The sequence below is a fragment of the Chaetura pelagica genome, unplaced genomic scaffold (assembly GCF_000747805.2).
Source record: "Chaetura pelagica isolate M959 unplaced genomic scaffold, ChaPel_1.0 scaffold505, whole genome shotgun sequence".
Lineage (NCBI taxonomy): Eukaryota > Metazoa > Chordata > Aves > Apodiformes > Apodidae > Chaetura > Chaetura pelagica.
Window position 1 is genome coordinate 270148 of NW_009953211.1, and position 19895 is coordinate 290042.

General features: G+C 46.8%; 1 protein-coding gene across 1 annotated transcript in view; it reads left to right on the top strand.

Annotated features, from left to right (window-relative positions):
• Positions 1-14979: 14979 nt before the first annotated feature.
• LOC104388677 (phosphofurin acidic cluster sorting protein 1-like) overlaps positions 14980-19895 on the top strand; it is a 21547-nt gene continuing 16631 nt past the window's right edge. The window contains 2 exon segments of the mRNA XM_009997564.1: positions 14980-15050; positions 15113-15200. Of these exon segments, the coding sequence (XP_009995866.1) occupies positions 14980-15050; positions 15113-15200 (159 nt within the window).

Consider the following 19895-nt stretch of genomic DNA (forward strand, 5'->3'; position numbering starts at 1 on the left):
CCTCAAACCTCTTTGAAAGAGTTCAAGGTCCATAGGCTGCTACCAGGAGCCCCCAGAGTCCTGGATGTTAGCTGGATCCCCTCTCCCTTTTGGTGGTGAGAATTGAAATATTCAAGGCTGTTAAGACAGCAAATACTTCCTTTCATTAAAATGGGTCGGAGTTGGAGTACCGCATGCTAATAGTAATACTGCTGCTACTGCTAGCAGACTCCTTTGGGGCTCTGTTGCAGCTTTGTTTCATGTTTCTTACATTCTGCAGTATCTCAGCTACATGAAAAAAGCTTTATGTACCTTCTCACAGAAACAGATTGAAGTCCATAATCCATCTCTGAAAAGTCCTTTACTGCTTACCCGTAACATAGCTGTTGAGAGCAGCGTGGGCTCAGGATAATCACCAAGGTAAAGCGTACCCATATGTGAACTCCCTATGATCTTTCCTCTAGGGCCTTGTGAAAATTGTAGGGTTATTCAGAGTATTCATTTTTAGCTTCCTTTTTTGAAAGTGACTCACTTCATGCTTACTAGTTTGAAAAGTCACAAATAATCTGCTTTTTTATGGAAATTAAAGTTCAGTTAGAATCTCCAAAGTCAGTCTCTTAAAATTGGCTCACTAAAACTACATTAGATGTACTGGAATTGTAAGAACAGTCATCTAAACATGTTTTATATAGAAAGTCCAGTTAATTGGATGAAGGATTATTATTCCTGAGTAGTCAGAAGCCCATGGCTTTTTTTCAGTGCCTTCCAAGTCTGGAGCTAGCAGATCTTATCATATACGTGTTCCCATTTTACTTTACCAAGATGAAAAGCAGCTTTGTGCCTTTTCAAGCTTCCAGTTGGGTTTCTCAACTCCACAACTTGCCAATGAAGCAAAGTGTTTAATTTCCCTTTGCTCATGGTATTCTCTCTGTGCACCCAGGGCAGGAAACGGCTGTCAGGGCTGGGCTAGCACTTGGCTAACTCTGGTTCCAGATGTCAGTCTGCTGAGTTGCCTGTGCTCACTTTGAGTTCTTTAAAGTTATGAAGCATCTTTACTGCAAAAACTTTTAGTTCACAGAAAATGGTTATTAGCAGTATAGTAGGATGCTTATTAAAATTTTAATGTACTTTTTAGATGTTCTTCTCTTTTCTAAAATATTTTAATATAGTATCTCTACTTTTGTGTCCATTCTAAGAAGTGCTGGTTTGACTTTTATCTGCTTTGGAGGAAGGCCATTACAGAGAAGATTAAAAAGAGCTTTTTGCAAATATTCTTGCTGCACTGAGGCTCAAGTGTACTGAAATCTGAAGGGAGATCCAGGACTGCTGAAGGATGGGTTTTCTCAGCCCAGATGAGTAGCCACTGCTGTGTGGTCCACAGGAAGCATGCCTACCTGAAAAGTGCTAGTTGTGCATCCATGACTCAAATGTGACCTGGGGTCTGGACAGAACTGTGTATTTTATTAGCAAGTTCTATTTGTAAGACTCTGGCCTGCAGGACTGTGCCCTGTGAACTGCAGGTCCTGGAAGGTGATTTTTGAGGCCAGGACTTGCTATCTGACTTTCATTCATTCTTAGTTTCCTCAGAAGTGGCAGATTTTGCTTACAGTAGTCCTGCTCTTGCAAGATACTCTTGCTGCTGCTTCTGACATGAACCTTATTCCTTCCTTTGATTGTGCTGTTTGTTTGTTCCCATCCTGGCCTCACTGTTATCTTTTCCCTAATCATAGATCATGGATGAATGTTGCCTAGAAGCCCCTTTGACATTGAACATGAGTTAGATCAGTTGGGATACCTGAAATCATTAGCTGTGATTGTTTCAGAAAAAGCTCATAAAAGCCTCTGTGCTGAACAAGGCCGATTTCTACATGCAGAGTATTCACTTTTGACTAGGGTGTGATCCAATCAGCTTGTGCCTGGTGACAGTTCTGGAGAGTTAGTTCCTTCTATGCAGGTAAATTTTGTCCCCTAGCTAAGATGTGCCTTGGCCCTGTGCTGCACATGCTTTGGCTGTAGCCATGTGAAGGATGGTAAATATACTTGATGAGGGCAGGAATAACTTCATAGGGTCCAAATTTTAACTGACTTGTACATGCTTCTCTAATTACATGCTGATTTTAAGCAGGGATTATTCTTGTAAAGCTGTGTTTAAATTTGGCAGTGCAATTTTAATGCATGTTACAAAAAACTATGCAGGCTGGGCATGTACCCTTCATCAGGTAGAAGCCACTCATAGTTAGTATGCAATGGGTGCAGCTGAACCTACTGTGATAGTTGGAAATTGCACTGCTCAGCCTCATGTGGGTGTTGACAGAGAAGTTCTGGCAAGCAGTGCAGTACTTGGTTGTAGTCCCCAGTAAGTGCCTCTGCTTTTCCACACTTTTCCACTGCAGTGATTTTTCCCTCTGGTTGAGTAGCGATATTCTTTAGCCTTTCTAAAGCAGAAGCCTCCTCCATCAGTGGCTGATGCCTTGAAAGGCAGGCCTCCAGACCTCCTCCTTTCTTTCAGTGTACAAACCTATTTTAATTCTCCCTGTTACTGGTTCAGCTCATGGGCTATCTATGTGATATCAGAGGGTCTCAGTGGTACTTGATTCTGTGCACAGGACCATACTGTATTCCTGTCCCCATAGTGTGTCAGTGTCCTCTATGCTGGAGCTAGCCCTAGCGATACTGCAAAATGGTTCTTCATAACAGCATTGCCAGGGTTTCATTAGATGTGAGGCTCACTTAAGATTGGATATTACTTTCCTGTATTGTGACATGGCTTTGCAGCATGCTGTGTTGACTGAGTGCTCCTTGGTGGGGAGCTGATGGGGTTGACCTTTTTTATCTACCGTAGGACACATTGGGCTGAATACAGGAATCCTGGAGATGCTGGGCTGTTGCTCTAGTGCAGGTGTTGGAGTGAAGCATGCTATTTTCTGTGGTGACAGTGATGGAACTGCTTCTCCTGTGTCAGGTTGGTCTAGAGAGCAGCTCAGCATATCTTCTGCTGCTGCTCAGCATATCTGGGCTGGTCATCCCTGGCCCTGCCACTGCTGGAGGTATGGCTTATATTTGTGAGGCTAGCTGCCCTGAGCATGTCAGATGGTCTATGCAGCTTCCAGGATTCTGATTAGTTGCTGAGTCTCCAGGTGTTGTGGACCACATTTGGGTTGATCCTGCCACCTGCCACTTAGAATAAGGAGCTATGGTGATGCTCTGAGGAAGAATCTCTGATTGATCTTTTATATCTTAAGTAAGGGAAGAGTAAGGCAATTGCAGCCAAGAAATCAAGCTGACAAAAGGCCCTGTGCTTTTGTACTTGGCTAGCTGTGCTTTTCAGCCTCCCTGGGGGAACAGCTTCCTCTGTCTCTTCTCTGTATGTGATTACCCTGAATAAGGGGTTCACCTCTCTTTGAGCTGGCAGCCTATTTATAGCTGCAAACTGAGCACCAGTGAATATAACATGCTACTAACAAACTGATGAATGCTTCGGGGGCCTTGGCTTCTCTGAGCTTGCGTTTTGTCCTTGGTTATGCATATTGCTGTTCATCCCCTTGATAATTTGACTTGGTTTCATCTTTTAAATACTTGCTTCTTGGCCTTAGGAACTGAAGGTAGTGTGGTCTAGCCAGGCTGCAATGTTGCCTCTCCCTTCAGTCATTAGGGTGGGTTATGTGATGTCTTCACAGCGTTTCTGTTTGGGAACTGCCAGATATTTTTTTAACTATTTTTTTTTCCTTTGGGTGGTACCCTGTTGGTATGTCTAGATCCTCTAGTTAGGTTTGTTCCCCTGATGTTGCTGTCTCCTGTCTTTTGTCCTTCTCTTAAATATTGTAACTGCTAAAATTTCAGTTACTTGCAGTATTATTGCCTGCCCTTTAACCACTTCCTCCATGTTAGATAGTCAGATTGAGAGGTCCCCTCATAGCTGTTTTCAAAACTTTTCAGTATTATTCTGTGCGCTGGAAGTAGCTATTTTTTTATATATGTTTCTTTTACGGTATAATCAGTGAACCAAAAAAGCCACATTTTTGTCACTTCCACTTCAGCTGAGTGGTGCAGAGCTGCCTGTGGGCCAGTCCCAGGCTATGTGCGCTGGCATATGTTTTTCTAACAGGCTATGTAGAATAGTTGGGGGTGACTCATTTCAGGAACGTTTAACAACCTCCTGTATAAAATTCAGAACATTTTGAAAGAAAATAAGGATACTGCATCTGAACATAGAAATTTGACTCAGTCAACGTGTGCTCAGATAATGGGCATAAAGGAGCATGTCTGTCACACCAGGTGGTTTTGTGTGCACCTGTCATGCAGGAAATCCTTCACTTCAGCCAGATTCCCATAGCTTGGTGAGAAGGATTGTATGATAAACTACCTGTCCATCTATTTCCCAAGTCCTCCAGTAGGCACTCTGGTGCTCCTGTGAGCACTACAAAAATGTGATTTAAAGGGAATTAGTGGTTGGTAAGATGTTGAATTTGTTATGTATGTTACAAATTCAAATTGTCTTACTCAGGGTGTCTTTGGATGGTGGCATGTACCCGTTGTGGCTGTAATACAGGAAGTGGTGAGGAGGCACACCGAGTTATTCACAGACCCTTTTGCTAGACAAAGTGTCTGTCAGGGTAGGTCCTGGCTCTGCTTGCAGCTTGCTGAGTTGCTGGATGGGCACAGTGAGCATTGGAAAGAATGTCCTGTTCTACTGAGAGACTCTGGAAGTGAGCAGCTCCGGGTGCATTGAGTATCATCTGGTTAGTAGGTGTGCTGCTTGCTGGAGCCCCCGGGGCCCTGTCAGCCTTTGAATAACTGTCCGATACTGCTGAGCCCAAGCTGCCTCACCTTTGAGAGCAGGGACTGCTCTGTCAGCCTGCTGAGAAATCTTGTGCCAGTGAGCATGAATGGCTGCAAGCAGCAGCTGCCTGCGTGCTTTTGCCTGGAGAGATTCTCAAGGGGAAACTGCCTTTGCTCTGTCTCGCTGGAGCTCAGGCTGCTCCCTGGACACAGCTCCCACACTTTTGCAGGGCAACTCGTCTGTGCTTCTTGATGCCTGCTCCCAAAGAGCCTGATGTTACAGGGCATACACCTGAGCACAAAGCACTGTTTTGTCACTGGGATTTTCTGGTACATACTGTGGTAACCCTCAGATAGGAGTCTAGCATGGGCCATAGCAACATTTACAACCTTTTCACTTCCACTTCAGCTACCATGAGTTGTGTGGCAACTCTGCCGCAGAAAAGCACACATCTATTGGGTAGAAACAGCCCAGCAGCTGTGAATTGCAGTGGTGTGACAAGATGGATATCTCTGCCAAAAGGGGCTATTTCTGAAGCTGATTGATAAGGAGAAGAGTGCACCCTAGAGTGTTTAGAGGCATCTTTATGCTACAAGGAACACTGCTCTCTAGTACCAGGTAAGCTGCAGCTCCTTGCTATGCGGTGTGTGAGACAGCTCTGGCATGTCTGTGACAGTGGCAGATTGGAGTGTCTGACAGTCTTTCTAGGCAGAGCTCAGGGCTTCTGTTTCTCCCCCGGTCTTGCTTTTGACACTGAATGCACAGAGTGATTGTTCTGCCATTATTTTAACAACTGTCCTTTCATAGATCCCCCACTTTTCAGACAAAGGTTCCTTGTGTCTTCTGTGGTCAGCACAGTGGCTTCATTAGTCTAGATCTGTGGGTTAAAAGACCTGTGTGTCAGTGAGGTTAAAAAGCCATTGTGAAACCATGCAGAAAGTTTAAGCCTGGATCCCTTTTGCTTTTGCCTGGTCCACAGAGACCTAGAGGTCTGAGGTGTGGTGAGTTAAAAACATTACTGCACTGCAGTATGAAGGTACAGGTGGGTACCAAATTACAAACTGTTTGAAAGGAAAAGATTCAGTGCAAAACTAGTGGGAAAAGCTGTGAACAGAGGCTGAATACATCTGGGAAAACAGCACAGCAACTTTGTTATAATAGCAGTGTTTGAGTCTGTGCAGATCCAGGGAATGACAGTACTAGGCCATGATACTTTGGGAGGGCATTTTTCTGTTGCTCTAGCACAGAGCAGCATGACCAGACTGTAAAAAGTCATGAAGTGCCAGGTTTGTGTCTGACTTGAATCAACTTCAATACTAGCAGGAAGATAATTTTGTTGGGAGTCATGCAGTTCCCAAGAGTCTTTTTAGTCTTTCCTCTTAGCTCTTGAACCTGTTGGGCAATTTCGTTTAGTATTTATGGAAGAATAGAAGAGTGAAGTTTAAACATCACATTGCTGGGCATATAGAAGGTGCAGAGGAGCATCATGAACAGCAAAATGTGCCAGTTCAAATTTTGAAGATGTAGCCACATCACAGGAGAGAATTGGGCATTCCCTCCCTGTCATTGGCACCTGGTTCTTGTGTTTTGCCTTACTGTGGTTATATTGCCTACTTGGGCAGGTTAGAGGCTTGTGGACCAGAGCTGTACTGTGTGAGGGAGGCATTTAGGGCAGCTTTATAGGCAGGCATGAAGCTGTGACGAAACAATAGAAGCTTGGCTGGTAGCTATGCAGGGTCCAAGGCTGTGCCAGTACCATCAGAGATGGAACAGCTTTTCCCTGGTGTGGCTTGGCTCAGAAAGAAAGTGTTTAATAGAGGAAATCTGGATGTGCAGAAAGGTGTAGAATATCTCAGTAAACAGTGGCCACCTGCCTTAGCTCTCCATACTGGTAGATTCCACAACACAAAGCCCAGAGTAGTCCACTTCTTTTCAAGGCTGCCTGTATTGCTGAGTCCAAAACTGTGGACCTGTGCAAAGAATGTTTGTGCTTAGAGAAATCTGCCTGATAACAGAAGGGAGCATTTCATCATTTGGGTTTATCTTTGACTTGCCTCCACTATGGTAGCATTGGTCTGAGAAAGAAGCATCTGTCTTGTTTAGAAGCACTTTGCATGGAGGGATGCTGGCAAACACTTGCCCATGTGACAGGACACGTCCAAACCTCAGAAGATAGCTCAGCAGCCTCAAGAAGGAAAGCACACATGCCCTGATGCAGTTGGCTGCAGACTTGACCAGTGGGAACTCTGAGCAGCTTCACTGGATCGAAAGTGTCACTACTATCTGTGCTTAGGCAAGATGCTGGAGAACAGGGGATACCCCCTGGTATCTTGGCCAAGTATTTGTCTGAGAGCTGTTTCTCCATTACAGCCAGATCTGCTCTCTTCTCATTTGGGTGCTGTGACCTTTGCCATGGCACTGAAAAAGCTGTTCATCCTCATGCCTCTGGTTCGTTGCCCTGCTGCTTGAAACAGCCCCCCCTTCCTCACTATGGCACAGGCAGCAAACAAGCAGAGGGATGTTGGTGTTAGCTCTTGTCCTGAACAGCCATTCTTTCATTAGAACGGAAGTTTTATGAGTAGTTTAGATCTTCTTCCATGTGCCCTGCCTGCATATTAACATATTGGCAGCATAAATGCAACTGAAAGCCTGTAGCAGATGTAGCTTTTTTGGAAAAAAAATAAAAATACTATCACCCTGAGCAGGGCGCTGCTGCTGGGTTATCTGCCTCTCCTGGTGTGCCTCTCTGTGTTTAGGGCTCCTGCATAGTCAATAACACATCTTGGCTGATCTCTTTAACACGGATGTTTCAAAAGCAACCTGCTAAAACCCTGTGAAAGAAACATAGTGGCTGGCCCAAGAACAGTTTTGGCTACAGTTTGGCTACAGCTATGAGATACCAGTTTTGAAAGTCCTGGGGAAGATTTTGCACATCATGTTAGGTATTTGGAAAGATGTTTGTGTTCTCCTAAATAAACCAAACAGATCTCCTCTGTAATGCTGAATGATCCTTATGTCTTCTACACTAAATCAGTCGATCCATTGCCTGGCTGTGCTTGATCCTTCCTTAGACCTGACTGCTTTTACCTAGGGAGCAAGCAGCTCTGGTAGCTGTTGCTGGTGACCACTAGCAGCTACTGCTGCTGACTGAGGCATGCACACAGTCTGTCAATGTTCTTGTCCCATGTCTTGAGTTTTCTTATCTTGTAGGTGCATTTGACACAGCCTGGTATGTCTGCTATGCTTTGTCCTAACTGTTTTATCTCATTGGGGTGTGACCTGCTCTTTTCCATGCATCTGTTCTCAGTGACTGTGCAGTCTCAGTGGTATTGCAATACCATGAAATCAATATATGATGTCCGAACACAGAGGATTGCTAAGAGCTTGTGATGGGAGAACAGGCTGTTCCCAGGAGGCCTCTGGGTGGCAGTCGGAGCTCCTGGGCAGACCTGTGCATGGTCCTTGCACTGGGAAATCTGGTTCTGACTGTATTTAATAGAGCAGCTGATTGGAGCCAGCTCAAAGGCAAGTTGCTGAGCAAACGAGAGCTGTTCTGAGATAATCTGCCCAGAGATTAAAGAGTTAGGCACCTTTCCAAGGGCTGATCAGGGCAGGTCATGATAAATGCACACGAGATGGTGATGTTTCATGCAATTAAGAGTGGATTGCCCAGTCAGATGAGATCAGTGGGGGCTGTTGGGAAAGACTTTCTCTCCTGTGAGGATAGAAAAAATGGAAAAATTAGATCCTCTAATTCAATACAGTGCTGCTAAGGTGCCATTCCATGGACTGCGCTGGCAGCGCCTGCAGTGGCCTCTTTGAAAAGAGGAGGCAGTCTGTCTTGAATGGCCATCCCAAGGAGCATGTGGTAGCCAGGACACAAGGCTATGAGGAGGACTATGAGCAGCCAGCCATGAAGACAAGGAAAAGTAGATGTATCTACTTGGAGGACAATTTACTTCCCTCTGCCTACCCTTTATTCTTACTGAGGATGCTATCTTGCTCTTGGTAATGTGAACCCTGCGGACACTGGCATTCTTTGCAGTTAGTTCCCAGCATGCTGTTACCCTCTGTTCTTCAGTGTAGTGCAGCCAGCTTGCTGCTGTGGGGAGAACACCTCAGCACTGGCTTTATGTTCCTCTGCAGTTATAACCCTCGGAGACAAAAGGAAAAAGTGTCAGCTGGTCCTCCAGAATGTCTGACCTTCAGCCCTGGGTTTGGTGTGTCTAGAGGCACTTGGAAGGAGGTTGGATTATGGAGGAGACCAGGAATAGTCACATGGGAAACCAGGCTGGATTTCCTAAGGCTGGCAGAACCATAAACTGTGAAATGCTTTACAGGAAATGAAGGGACATAGCAACTTGGGAAGTTCTGTCTTCCTGCCCTTCCTTCGAGAAGGTCACTTGTGAATTGGCATGAGTCAAACCTGCTGCAATTTGCAGTAGCAGAAGTCTGTTCTGGATCCAGCAACAGGGCAGACATGTGCATAGCACATGGTAGCAAGCTGCTGTCAGCCAGGATAATGGGGAGCTAAAATGCCTCTTTCATGACAAGGAGAGGATTGCTGGTCAGCACCAGGGCATGTTGTGCTGCACACCATCTTGCTTAGTTCAGCTGGGGGACCTGATACATAACAGGCATTTGGTGGCCCTGGCCTCTTTTCCTGGGGATCCTGGGAGGGTGCTGTCTTGGCCTTAGGCCTCTACATTCTACTGTGTTACACCACTTCAGCTTGCTCTACTTGCCCTTCCCAGGCTGCAGCATTTGCAGTTTCTGGAGGGCAGAGGCAAAAGTGTGTTAGCAAGCCTTGTTTGCTCTGTCATGCTTTCCCTTGGGGAGGTTCTCAAAACAGGCTGATGTTGGCCTCATCTCAGTTCATCTTAAAGCATGTAATTGGCCCACCTAGTCATCCCGATGCCTGAGCTGCAGAGCATAATGAAGAACCTGCTGCCGTCCCAGTTCATTGCTCCTCTTTGCTGGCAACAGGGACTTGGTTTCTGAAAGTGGAGTAGGTCTCTCCTCCCCTTTGAGTGCATCAGTGCTGCCTCATGCATACATATCACTTACGGGTCAGGGAGTATCTTGACTTAAGAGAGTTGAGCGCATTCCAGGCTGTGTCTCATTGCTGGCACCCCCTGGAGTGTCTTCCTTGACTTGGCCACTATCGGAGGTGAACTGTAGGGCTCGGCGCCGCTCAGGTCAGAGCAGGTAAAGCTGCTTTTACAAACTGCTCTATGAGACTAGCCAGTCTGTAGAGCGACCTGGAGGACATCCTCATTGCCTGGGGTGTCTGGTCCTGGCTGGCTGCCTTCTGCCCTTCAGTGAGAAGCTTTACTGGGAAGAGGTGCTGCATAGCAATTGACCAGGGGGGTTCAGGAGTGTCCTGTGCCTGGTGAGCCCCACTGAACATTTGGCATCTCTCCAGAAGCACAGTCTCAGAAGTGGACCTTGAAAGTCAAACCTGAGCTATCCAAGTCAGGAAAAATATTGAGGAGCTGCTAAACTGCTGCTATGAAAGGCTTAGACCACGACTGTGCATCTAATACAGTTACTGATGTTGAGAAGGGTGCATGCAGGGCTAATGCTGGGAAAGGTGGATGTGCACTAACATTTGTATGTGGTATGGGAACTATAGACAAAACCTAGACAGCCTGGCTGCTGCCACTTGAAGAAATCAGTGCAAGTGTTCAGGAATATAATCCTGCCCAGAAAATGAGCTGCAACTAGTCAGTGGTCAGTCAGCCAACACTGAATAGCCCAGGATGCCAGCAGAAAAAATGTACCACGTCTGCTCAAAAGGAATACGAGACCTGCTATTAAGGTTTTATCTCCTATTAGTGGCCAGATTTACCACTCAAAAGGGCCCTTGTTGCTGCCTTGCTTTACACTCTAGCCTTCACCTTCAATACATGATCTCAGTAGAAGTGCTCCTCAGCACCTCTGCCTCCTCGGTGCCTGTGTCCTGTGCAAAAAGCTCTTTTTTACACAGACTGCTTCTGTGCTTCAGCACCTTGAGCTGCTGTCAGGCACTTTTGCCAGTTTGTGGATGTTTTAGATGGTTTTGCAGCTCCAGTTTTGCAGGGTGCTTCTAAAGCTGCTGCTCCTGTGTATGGTGTACCCCCAAATCTTTTTATTGAGGCAGTAGGTAGTTCAAAATTGTTTTCATCTCCTTACTAGTTGCTCTCAGGTTTACAGGCAAAGCACAGGCTCTAACCTCTTTCTCCTGTACTGTGCACAGATGTATTTTCGTCCCATTTTCCTTCCTTCTTTACCAGCCTTAAGGAACTGTACCTCTGGTTTGTATTCCCCTGGCATCAGGGGCTTTGGAGAAGTGTGGCATTCACTGAAACATTGACCTTGAAATGCAGCAGTAAAACCAGCTACTGTGTGTATTGTCTGTGAGCAGCAGTCACCTGTTGGGACTGAATATCACAAAATGCATTGCATTACAGGAGCTTTGCTGTTCAAGATGAACTCACAGACCAGGTTGGGGAGTGTTTCATTAGACTTCAGAGCAAAAACTCCAAATTCATCATTTAACTGGAGAGGAAGGAAACAGCTGGGAAGCCGCAACCTGCAGTGGGAAAAGCAAGGAAAAAATGTGCCTAGAATGATGCTTAGGGGTGTTTTCAAAGTATGGTTTTAATGTCTGAGGATATACTCTGGAAAATTTCACCATTGAGGTTTTAATGCTATCAGACAGTTAACTCAGTGAATTCCTGGGTTGCTCCTTTCTCTCTCCCCTCCCCCTCCCATCTTATCTTGATGTAATTGCTTGCAGTTCAGAATCCCAACTTAAAGTCAGTGCTTGCCTAGCTAAGGTGAGTGAGATTGTCTGTGTGCATGTGTTATCGTACATGCTCCTTAGTGGGGGGTGGTGATGTTGGAGTGCACGTTTGTGTGTATGAGGATGTGCTCCTTATCGTTAACATTATCTTAGCTGAGGGTGATGGCAGTGATGGGTGTGTGAATGTGTCTGTGTGTACATGTACTTGTGTTTGTCACCTCCTCTGCCAGCAGCAGCGGTGGAGTGTCTGTTCTTGCTCAGTACCAGCTTGAATAAAGTAGAGTGGAGTGATTGAAAAGTAGGGACTGGTTTATTTTGTTGCATGTTTAAAAAGCCATTATCTGGAAAGAGGATTATTGGCAGACTGACCGTCCTAGTTAGTGATAGAAAGAAGGCATTGTTTTTTTAAGATAATGCCAGGAAATGCCAGCACTCCTCCTATGAAGACAGGCCAAGAGAATTGGGGTTGTTCAGCCTGGAGAAGAGAAGGCTCTGGGGGGACCACATAGTGGCCTTCCAGTACCTGAAGGGGCTACAGGAAGGCTGGGGAGGGGCTTTTTACAAGGGCTTGTAGTGAGAGGACAGGGTGTAATGACTTTAAACTGGTAGAGGGGAGATTTAGGTTAGACTTTAGGAAGAGATTATTCACTATGAGGGTGGTGAGACACTGGCACAGATTGCCAAGGAAATTTGTGGAAGCCCCAGCCCTGGAAGTGTCCATGAGCAGGCTGGATGGGGCTTTGAGCAACATGGTCTAGTGGGAGGTGTCCCTGCCCATGCAGTGGGGTTGTATTTAGATGATCTTTAAGGTCCCTTCCAACCCAAACCATTCTGTGATTCTGTGGTTCAATAAAAGGTGACTGTCTGTCGCCAGTAAATGACCAGTAGTGGAGTGTAGGAGTACTGGAGTTCCAGGAGCTTGTTAGACTGTCCTGTTTGGGCTCATTTTCCTAGTTACTCTCAGTCACTGTTGCTGTCAGTGTTTTGTAGTCATGTTCACCACCACTTGATACAGAGGCAGTCCTTGCAATAGTCCCACATCTCAATAATGCTACATATTCTGTTTAAATTATATGATGAAGTAGATTCAGATTTGTAACTTACTGACCAAAAGTTCAGTGACTTGATGGGATGACAGTGATCAGTTCTGGGAAAGACCATGGGGTAGTTGCCATGGGATTTGGCTGAAGTGTTCAGGGAGGCTTACCATTCTGATCGCTGTGGATCAACCCTGTCCTATAGAGATCTGCAGGAATTAGTGTGAGACCCACTACTATTCAGTACTGGTGCTGAACACCTGGCAGCGACACAAATCTGGGTGATGCAGGGATTGGTTAAGTAACGGATCAAAAGAGGATCATCAGGGCCAGCCAAGCTGCTAGGATGCACCCTTTAAAAAATTGTCCTCTCATGCTGCAAATAAGTACATTTAGACTCGAGAACATGTGCTAATCCCTGTGGGAAGGGTACTGGTGTTTTAGAAATTACTGTTTTGAGAAGCGTTTGGAGTCGCAGGGTACAAAAATATACATGAGCTGTGAGATGTTTGAGTGCTGCAGGAAAAGAATAGAGGTGGAAGGGGGTAACTACTTCCCTGTGTGCGGTATGGGAAGGACCAGGGGCAGACTACAGAGTCTCCCCCTGTGTAAAAGAGAACTTGAAAACTGGAGAGAGGTAGAAAGAGGATAAACAAGCTTTAAAGTGCCTTACCAGAGACAAAAAAGCTGCCCAAGTGGGCAGAGCTGATCAGTATGCATATACTCTTCCTGTGGGAAAAAATACCAGGTACTGAGTGCCTCAGAGAGGAGCATGAAAAGCTAATGAGTGGATTAGCTTAGATAAAGAGTATGTTTCAGTATCCTCAAATTAAGACTGGATATCCTGATGGAAGTTTTAATCTTTTGGGCGTAACTTTTCTGTGCAGGTAACTGTCAAAACTAGATCAGTGCTGTGTGGAAAATTTGAGTAGATATTCAGTCCATGGCTTACACATTCAAGCCTCATTCCTCTCTGTAACTTGTCTAGGGGCTATCAAAGTTAGCACTGGTTAGTGATGGTGTTAGCTAGCTTAGCTTCTTTGCAAGCCTTTCTTGTACCCATCTTTATGGCTAGTACTCAGTCCTGCCCTAGAGGTTGCTGCCTTGTCTTTGGCCATGCTCCCTGCAGCTCACTCCTAGCCTTGCCTGAGTATTTCTGGGGAGCAAAAAGCCTTCCTTCTTAGGTGGTAAGATTTCTCCCTTCCTACAAGCAGAGGTTCAGAGGGGAAGAATGTGCTGAGGTACACAGGGTATGAGGGCTTGTGGGGTGGTGGCCCTGGTATCTGGCTGAAGGAATCCAGGCCATCTGGCAAAGAGATGGGCAGAGCTTGCCTGCATTCCCAGCTTCCTGACTTTTGTTCTCCACCATGCCATGCTATCCAAATATGAAGGACAAAGGAGCAGGGTTGCAGTCTGAGTCCAGCAAATGTCCTGCACAACCAAAATCATGCTAGCAGGGAGGGTAGGGATGTGGTAGAAGGTGAGTGCCTGCTAAGCCCCAAACCTGTCCTGCAGTATGGCTGTCGATCCTTCCATCTCTGAGCTGTTCTCCACTGTTGCTGTACATTAGCATAGCAAGGTTTGTTCCTTAAAAAAAGCAACCAAACACAACAAAACACAAAAAGCAGAGAGGAATAGCTCTGGCCCTCAGAGTGCACAGTGTATCAGACAAAGGTATTTGGTAGCGGCCCATTTGTTCTCCAGGAAGGGTGGCCTAAATGTCAGGTATAGCACACTGGTATCCACAAAAGTCCTGGGTACCACTGGCTGCAACAGTGCAGACAATGAGCCTGGAGCACAGAGGCTGGCTTGAGAAACATGAGAGTGCCAGTTGCTTGTTGTAAAAATGTGTCTGGTCTGTCCTCTCTGAGTCTTGTTGCAGGCTCCTAGGCAGGAGGTCAGGGTGGCTGGCTGTCTCACAGGCACTGACTAAGCCTTTGAGCAGCAAAAGTGGCTATTTTCTATCAGTCTCAGGCTTCTTCATGGGTTTTTCCTAGAAGTACCACTCACCACATGGAATCCCCAGGATCTGAGGTTGTCAGGGTTGCTCTGCTGTTTGAGGCTTTCTGTGGGGCTGCTGCCTCCCAGCTTCCCAAGTCAGCTCTGTATGGTACTGCACAAGAGAAGAACTGAGTTGTGATGTCTGCATGGGAACATTTGCCTTAACTAAGTGCAGGATAAGAGTAGATTTAAGTGCTTTGGTTTATAAATAAGCAGCACTGTGGCCAAGGTAGATTTAAGCAGAGCTGGTAACAGCCCTATTTGGGAAGGGATCTCTTTACCACATGGCCTGCTGTTAGACTTCCTGTCGCATGCTAATCCCTTAAGCCTGCTTTAGCTCTGTTAATTTTCCTTCTTTCCTTTTTTCCCCAATGAGCTGTCCTGGTGGCGCATGAATGCCAGTGTTCCTCGGCCAAGCTTGTGCCTGCGGCTGGGCCAAGCATGCAGGCTGCCTTCCGAGCACCGGGTACCTGGCAGGGCTCCAGAGATGGTGGTGCCTGAATGTGTCCCATTCTCTCTGTCTTACAGGCTCTGCAGTCTGCGCCTGAAGAAACTCACAGTGCTGAAAGAGCTGGACAAAGAGCTGAGCTCTGTGCTTATTGCTGTGAAGATTCAGGTAGGCTCCTCTCATTGCTGCTGCCTGATGGCGGCGAGCCCATCCTTGTGCCCTCTGTGAAGTGCTGGTCTGCATGTCCCTTGCCTTGTGCCAATCCCTTGCTTCTGGCTCAGTTAGCACCCTGGGGAGATTTTGGCTCCCAGGCAGGAGGGACTAGTGCCACAGGGACAGCAGCAAGCTGCCTGGTGCTGGTTTGTATCAGGGATGAATTTTCTTAGGCCTCTGCACTGGGACAGAGTGCATCTTGCTTCCCTGCCTGCCTCAGCCAAAGCCCTCCTCTCAAGCTGATGTTCAGAGTTTGTCATCCCCTATGCCACCATTTCTGACTCTTTAGACAGGCCCTTTAAACCACTGGGTGGTTTCTGGCAGTGCCCTCTATCTAGATTCCCTCCTTCTAGATTCCCTCCCTGGGCAGTGAAGGGTGTAAGGGATCATTGTCTCTGTGCATGACTTCTGCTGACACCCTGTGTGATCTCACTGCTGCCTCTGCTGTCCCCTCCCTTTCTCTGTTCATCCATGCTAGGCCTGTTGCCTCTACTCTGTACCAGGCAGAGGGAAGGGGAGGGGATCTTTGTCACCAAGGGGAGAGGAAATTTTACCCCATCCTGGTATGTGCAATCCTCCCCTCTCCCTCTCTGCAGCTTGTGGTGAAGAGATGGGTCCCTGAGGGTGCAGGCACATTCTTTTCACCTGCCAAAGGACAGCATGGAAGCAAGATGCCTCTTGAGTATGCTGTCCTCACCACAGCTCCCCTAACCTAGCTGGGGTGCTGGTGTCCTTCCTTCGTTCTTGTCAGCTGACAGAAAAGCTGCTGATCCTCTTCAAAGCATCATAGGGTGGGAGCTCAGCAGCTTTGTGTTCCCACAGAGCTCTTTGTACAGCACACATTAGAATCTAAATCCTGGATTAGTGCTGCAAGTTGCAGTATTAGTGTAGTTCTGGGGGCTGGGGTTTGCCTTCATGGCAAACCTGATGCTCTTGAACGGAAGGAACTGAAAGTGAAATGTGTGAAATCTGGGGTCTGGGGTGAAAATAGCAGGAGCTTACTGTGATCCACACACTATTGGTCAGTGCTTCACTTCGCTGGCCTTTCCATCACTGTGTGTATGGTGCCATTCTGGAGAGCTGAAAGCACTGGGGCTTTCATCCCCAGGGCCTGTGCCCCTTTGGTGCAGGGTTTAGCAAGGGAACAACCTGGGCAGGAGAGAGCTGCCTGGCCCTTGGAAAGGCTCAGCCACGTGTTCCAGCAGCACAGGACTGGGGAGCTGGGAGCTAGCTGGCAGCTGTGGGTGCCATGTAGCTGTGAGGATTCATCCCTCACTCCTTTTATGTCCTGCACTGTTGGCCTAACCTGTTTGTGCTTCTCTCTCCTGGGGCACCTTGGGCTCGTGTGCTGGAGCTACCATGTGCTGAGCGTGTATGTCCTCAGCTGCCCCTTCTCTCATACACTTCAAATGTGAGACTGGGGAAGAGGCTGCACAGAGGAGCTCCAGCTCTTTCAAACAGATCATCCCTGACCCTGCCACAGGCCAACCTTGTACCCTGTTTGCAAAAGAAATTTACAGGCTTTAGCAGTTACTGCTTCAGGTCACAAGGGCTCTTCACTGCAGGGCTCCTTTCCCTGCCGGAGAACAGAGGTTGCACTCAGGGTCTTAATCAAGACATGGTCACCTCCTCTCTGTGTGGCCACATACCTGCAGCTGTGTGCTGTTGTAGGCTCCCTGCAAAGCTGAAGGAGACTGGAGGAGAATGCTTCTGCCCACATTACTCTGTGGCTTGACACTCACTGTGGGAGTGGGGTGGACTTGTGTGCCTCTCCGAGCTGCTTCCACCTGCCTGGCCAGCCACCTTGGCAGGGTTGGGGACTGCTCAGTCTTCCTGGGAGGCAGATGGAAGCCGTAGGCAGCTTCAGCACAGCCTGCCTACGGAATGGCCTCAGATGGATTCATCCCTCCTGCTCCTCTCCTAGGTAACAGATGAGTCACACTGGCAAGAAGCTGTTTGAAGGCTGCCCAGCAGGCATTGCCATCTCCATCTGTTGGATGGAAACAGTCGATGCATATCATTTGTGGAGGACCTCCAAGTTCCCTGAGGGGGCAGCTGAGGATGAGTGGAAAGGGGAGCTATATTTTCTCTCATTTCAGTAATAGCTCTGTTGATTGAGGAAGTTGCCTGCCAGGAAGCTGCTGCTCTGAAAGGCAGATTGCATGGAAACAAAGCTCTGACCCTGCCCAAGTGGAGCTGGCACCAAGACAGCAGCCCCAGCACGGGAGACAGTTTGCTCAATGAATGTTCATGTCCCAATGGATGGTGGAAGCCTGTTTAGAGTATCTGATCTCCTTCTCACAGTGATCATGCCCTTCTGGTCATAAAAGACAATTTCTAAATGTGGCATGTGCTCTTATTTGATCCTTCATCTGAGAAGATCTCTGTCAAAGGACTAAGGGAGCTTTCTATGTCTACAGAACATACCCATTTCCTAGAGATTATTTGAATATTTAATGTTCAGTGGCTTCTAGTGAGAAGTCTGAGCTAGTGTGAAAAAGGAGACTTACTCTCATCTCACTTGAGTTGTTTTTAAGCCTTTATCCCTTGTTATTTGTTTTAACAGACTGGAGATGTCACAGAGCATTTCCTTCTGTGTATTGTTCAGCATGCCATTAAGAGATTCAGATGTGCATGGTGTAGCTCCATAAAGGTGCCAATATCAGATTATGGTGTAAAGGGAAACGTGGTGCTCCCTCACAGCAGAGAGACTTACTGTAATTTGGAAGCACCCAGTCTCAAGCTATGAATAGAGGAAAGAATCAAAGAAAGAATTAAATAAGTGCCAGCACTCCCAGAACTTGCAGCTCCTGTGACATGTGCTGTGGGAGGGCTGCAGCTTCTCCTGCAGCTGCTTGCAGGATGTGGCTGATGACTCAGGTGCAACCCTTGGTGCTGCTGTGGAGGGATGATGCTGGCAGCACCTACATAGTGGACAAGAATGTGTGCTACAAAATAGGCCAGGTTGAGAAGCTTGTTTGTCTCTGACAGACCTGCTGCTGCCCCAGCCCTGCTGGAACTTGGATTTTTTTGCTCCTCTTTGCTATGCATGGAAGGGACACACAGAGGTTTATATCTACACCTCAGTCATGTGTTGTTTCTAATCTTTTTACAGCCACTTGTAGGATTTTCCACTCCTGCCTGAGCAATCCCAGACAGACCCCAAGTAACTACATTTTCTGATGATATTTAATGGGCTCTTCTCTCCTAGAATGCACCTTTGGTTTGAATTCTGGGTAATTCTTTGCTGTCTGCCTTGGCCTGGTCTCCCACACTGTTAGTTCTCTCTCCTTTACCAGGTTTGGTATGCACTTCTCACCTCGACACTATGTTTGAAACAAGATCCATCAGGACAGATTTATACCTGAAACTGGGGATTGTACCTTGCAAACCAGATTTGGGCATCTTGTGCCTGTTTATAGGAATGAAAGCTCCTGTATGTTTTCAGTGTATTAGGCAGTAAAGATCTGTGACCACAGCCCCTCTGTATTGCTTATTGCTTTCTTGTCAGTCTGTGTTCTTTACTGTAACAGTCTGATACTAAATTTTCTTGTAGTACTGGTGGTGATATCAACCATTCCGCTGAAAAATTGATCTTGCTTGACATTAGTCAAATTATAGAACAACAGAGCTACGTTGGGTGTTCAAGGCTATGTCCAGTTGAGGTTTTAATTTCTCAAGGGCTGGAGAAGACTCAGGTTCCCTGTGTCCTGTCCCAAGGTTCGACTGCATGCATAGAGAAAACAGAAATCCCAAAATCTGATGGTAATTTCCCATGTTCCAGCTCATCTTTATTACATCTGTCTCATTTTGTCCCTGCACGTCTGAGAGGAGTTTGGTTGTCTTCTCTGTACTCTCCTGTTAAGAGCCTGTAGGCAACATTAAAGTATCCCTTCACCCTCCCTTTTTTTAGCTGAACAAACCCAGCTCAGTTGACTTCTGCCTGTATGTCCTGTGCTCCAGCCCCTGACCATCGTGATGTCTTCTGCTGGACTTGCTCCAGTTTCCAGAGTCTGTGTACTTGGGGGCTCAGACTCGCTCTGGAATCCAGTTTTGGTGTCACCAGTGCTGAACAGAGGGGAGGAATCCCTTTTCTTGCCTGCAGATCTGCTGAGGCTGAGATTGATGTCATTGCTGCAACAGGGCATGCTGCCAATGTAGGGGTTCCTTGTTGTCCCCTAGGATTCCCCCTCTCCCTTTCTACAGTCTGTCCTGCTGCCTGGGTGGAGTTCTTGCCAGGCAGCAAGGTAATGGGATGTCCTAGGGAAGGACTTTGCTTTTGTTTTTATAGAACCTCGTGAGGTTTGTGTAAACCTTACTAGAAATACTAAATTGTTCTTAACTCCCTGTTGCTGATAAGCAAGTAGTTGCCCCAAGGTGCTAATTTCTATTCTGTTTAATTGGAGGATTGCTGGTTTCTGCTGGGTCGTGGTTTGCTTCTGAAGGTGATCAGTTTTTTCTACTGAATATGTGAGTGCCATCCATTTAATGAAACTTAGTGTAACTTGCAGCTTGAACTTTAACTAGTGCCTTTATCTTGCTGAGAGGACTGTATCTCATGAATTTGCCCTTTTTCTACCCTAAGTCCCAAGCTCCATGGTGCTCTGAGAGCTGGTCCTCTGGCTTAGCTTAGACATTATGATCTCTTTC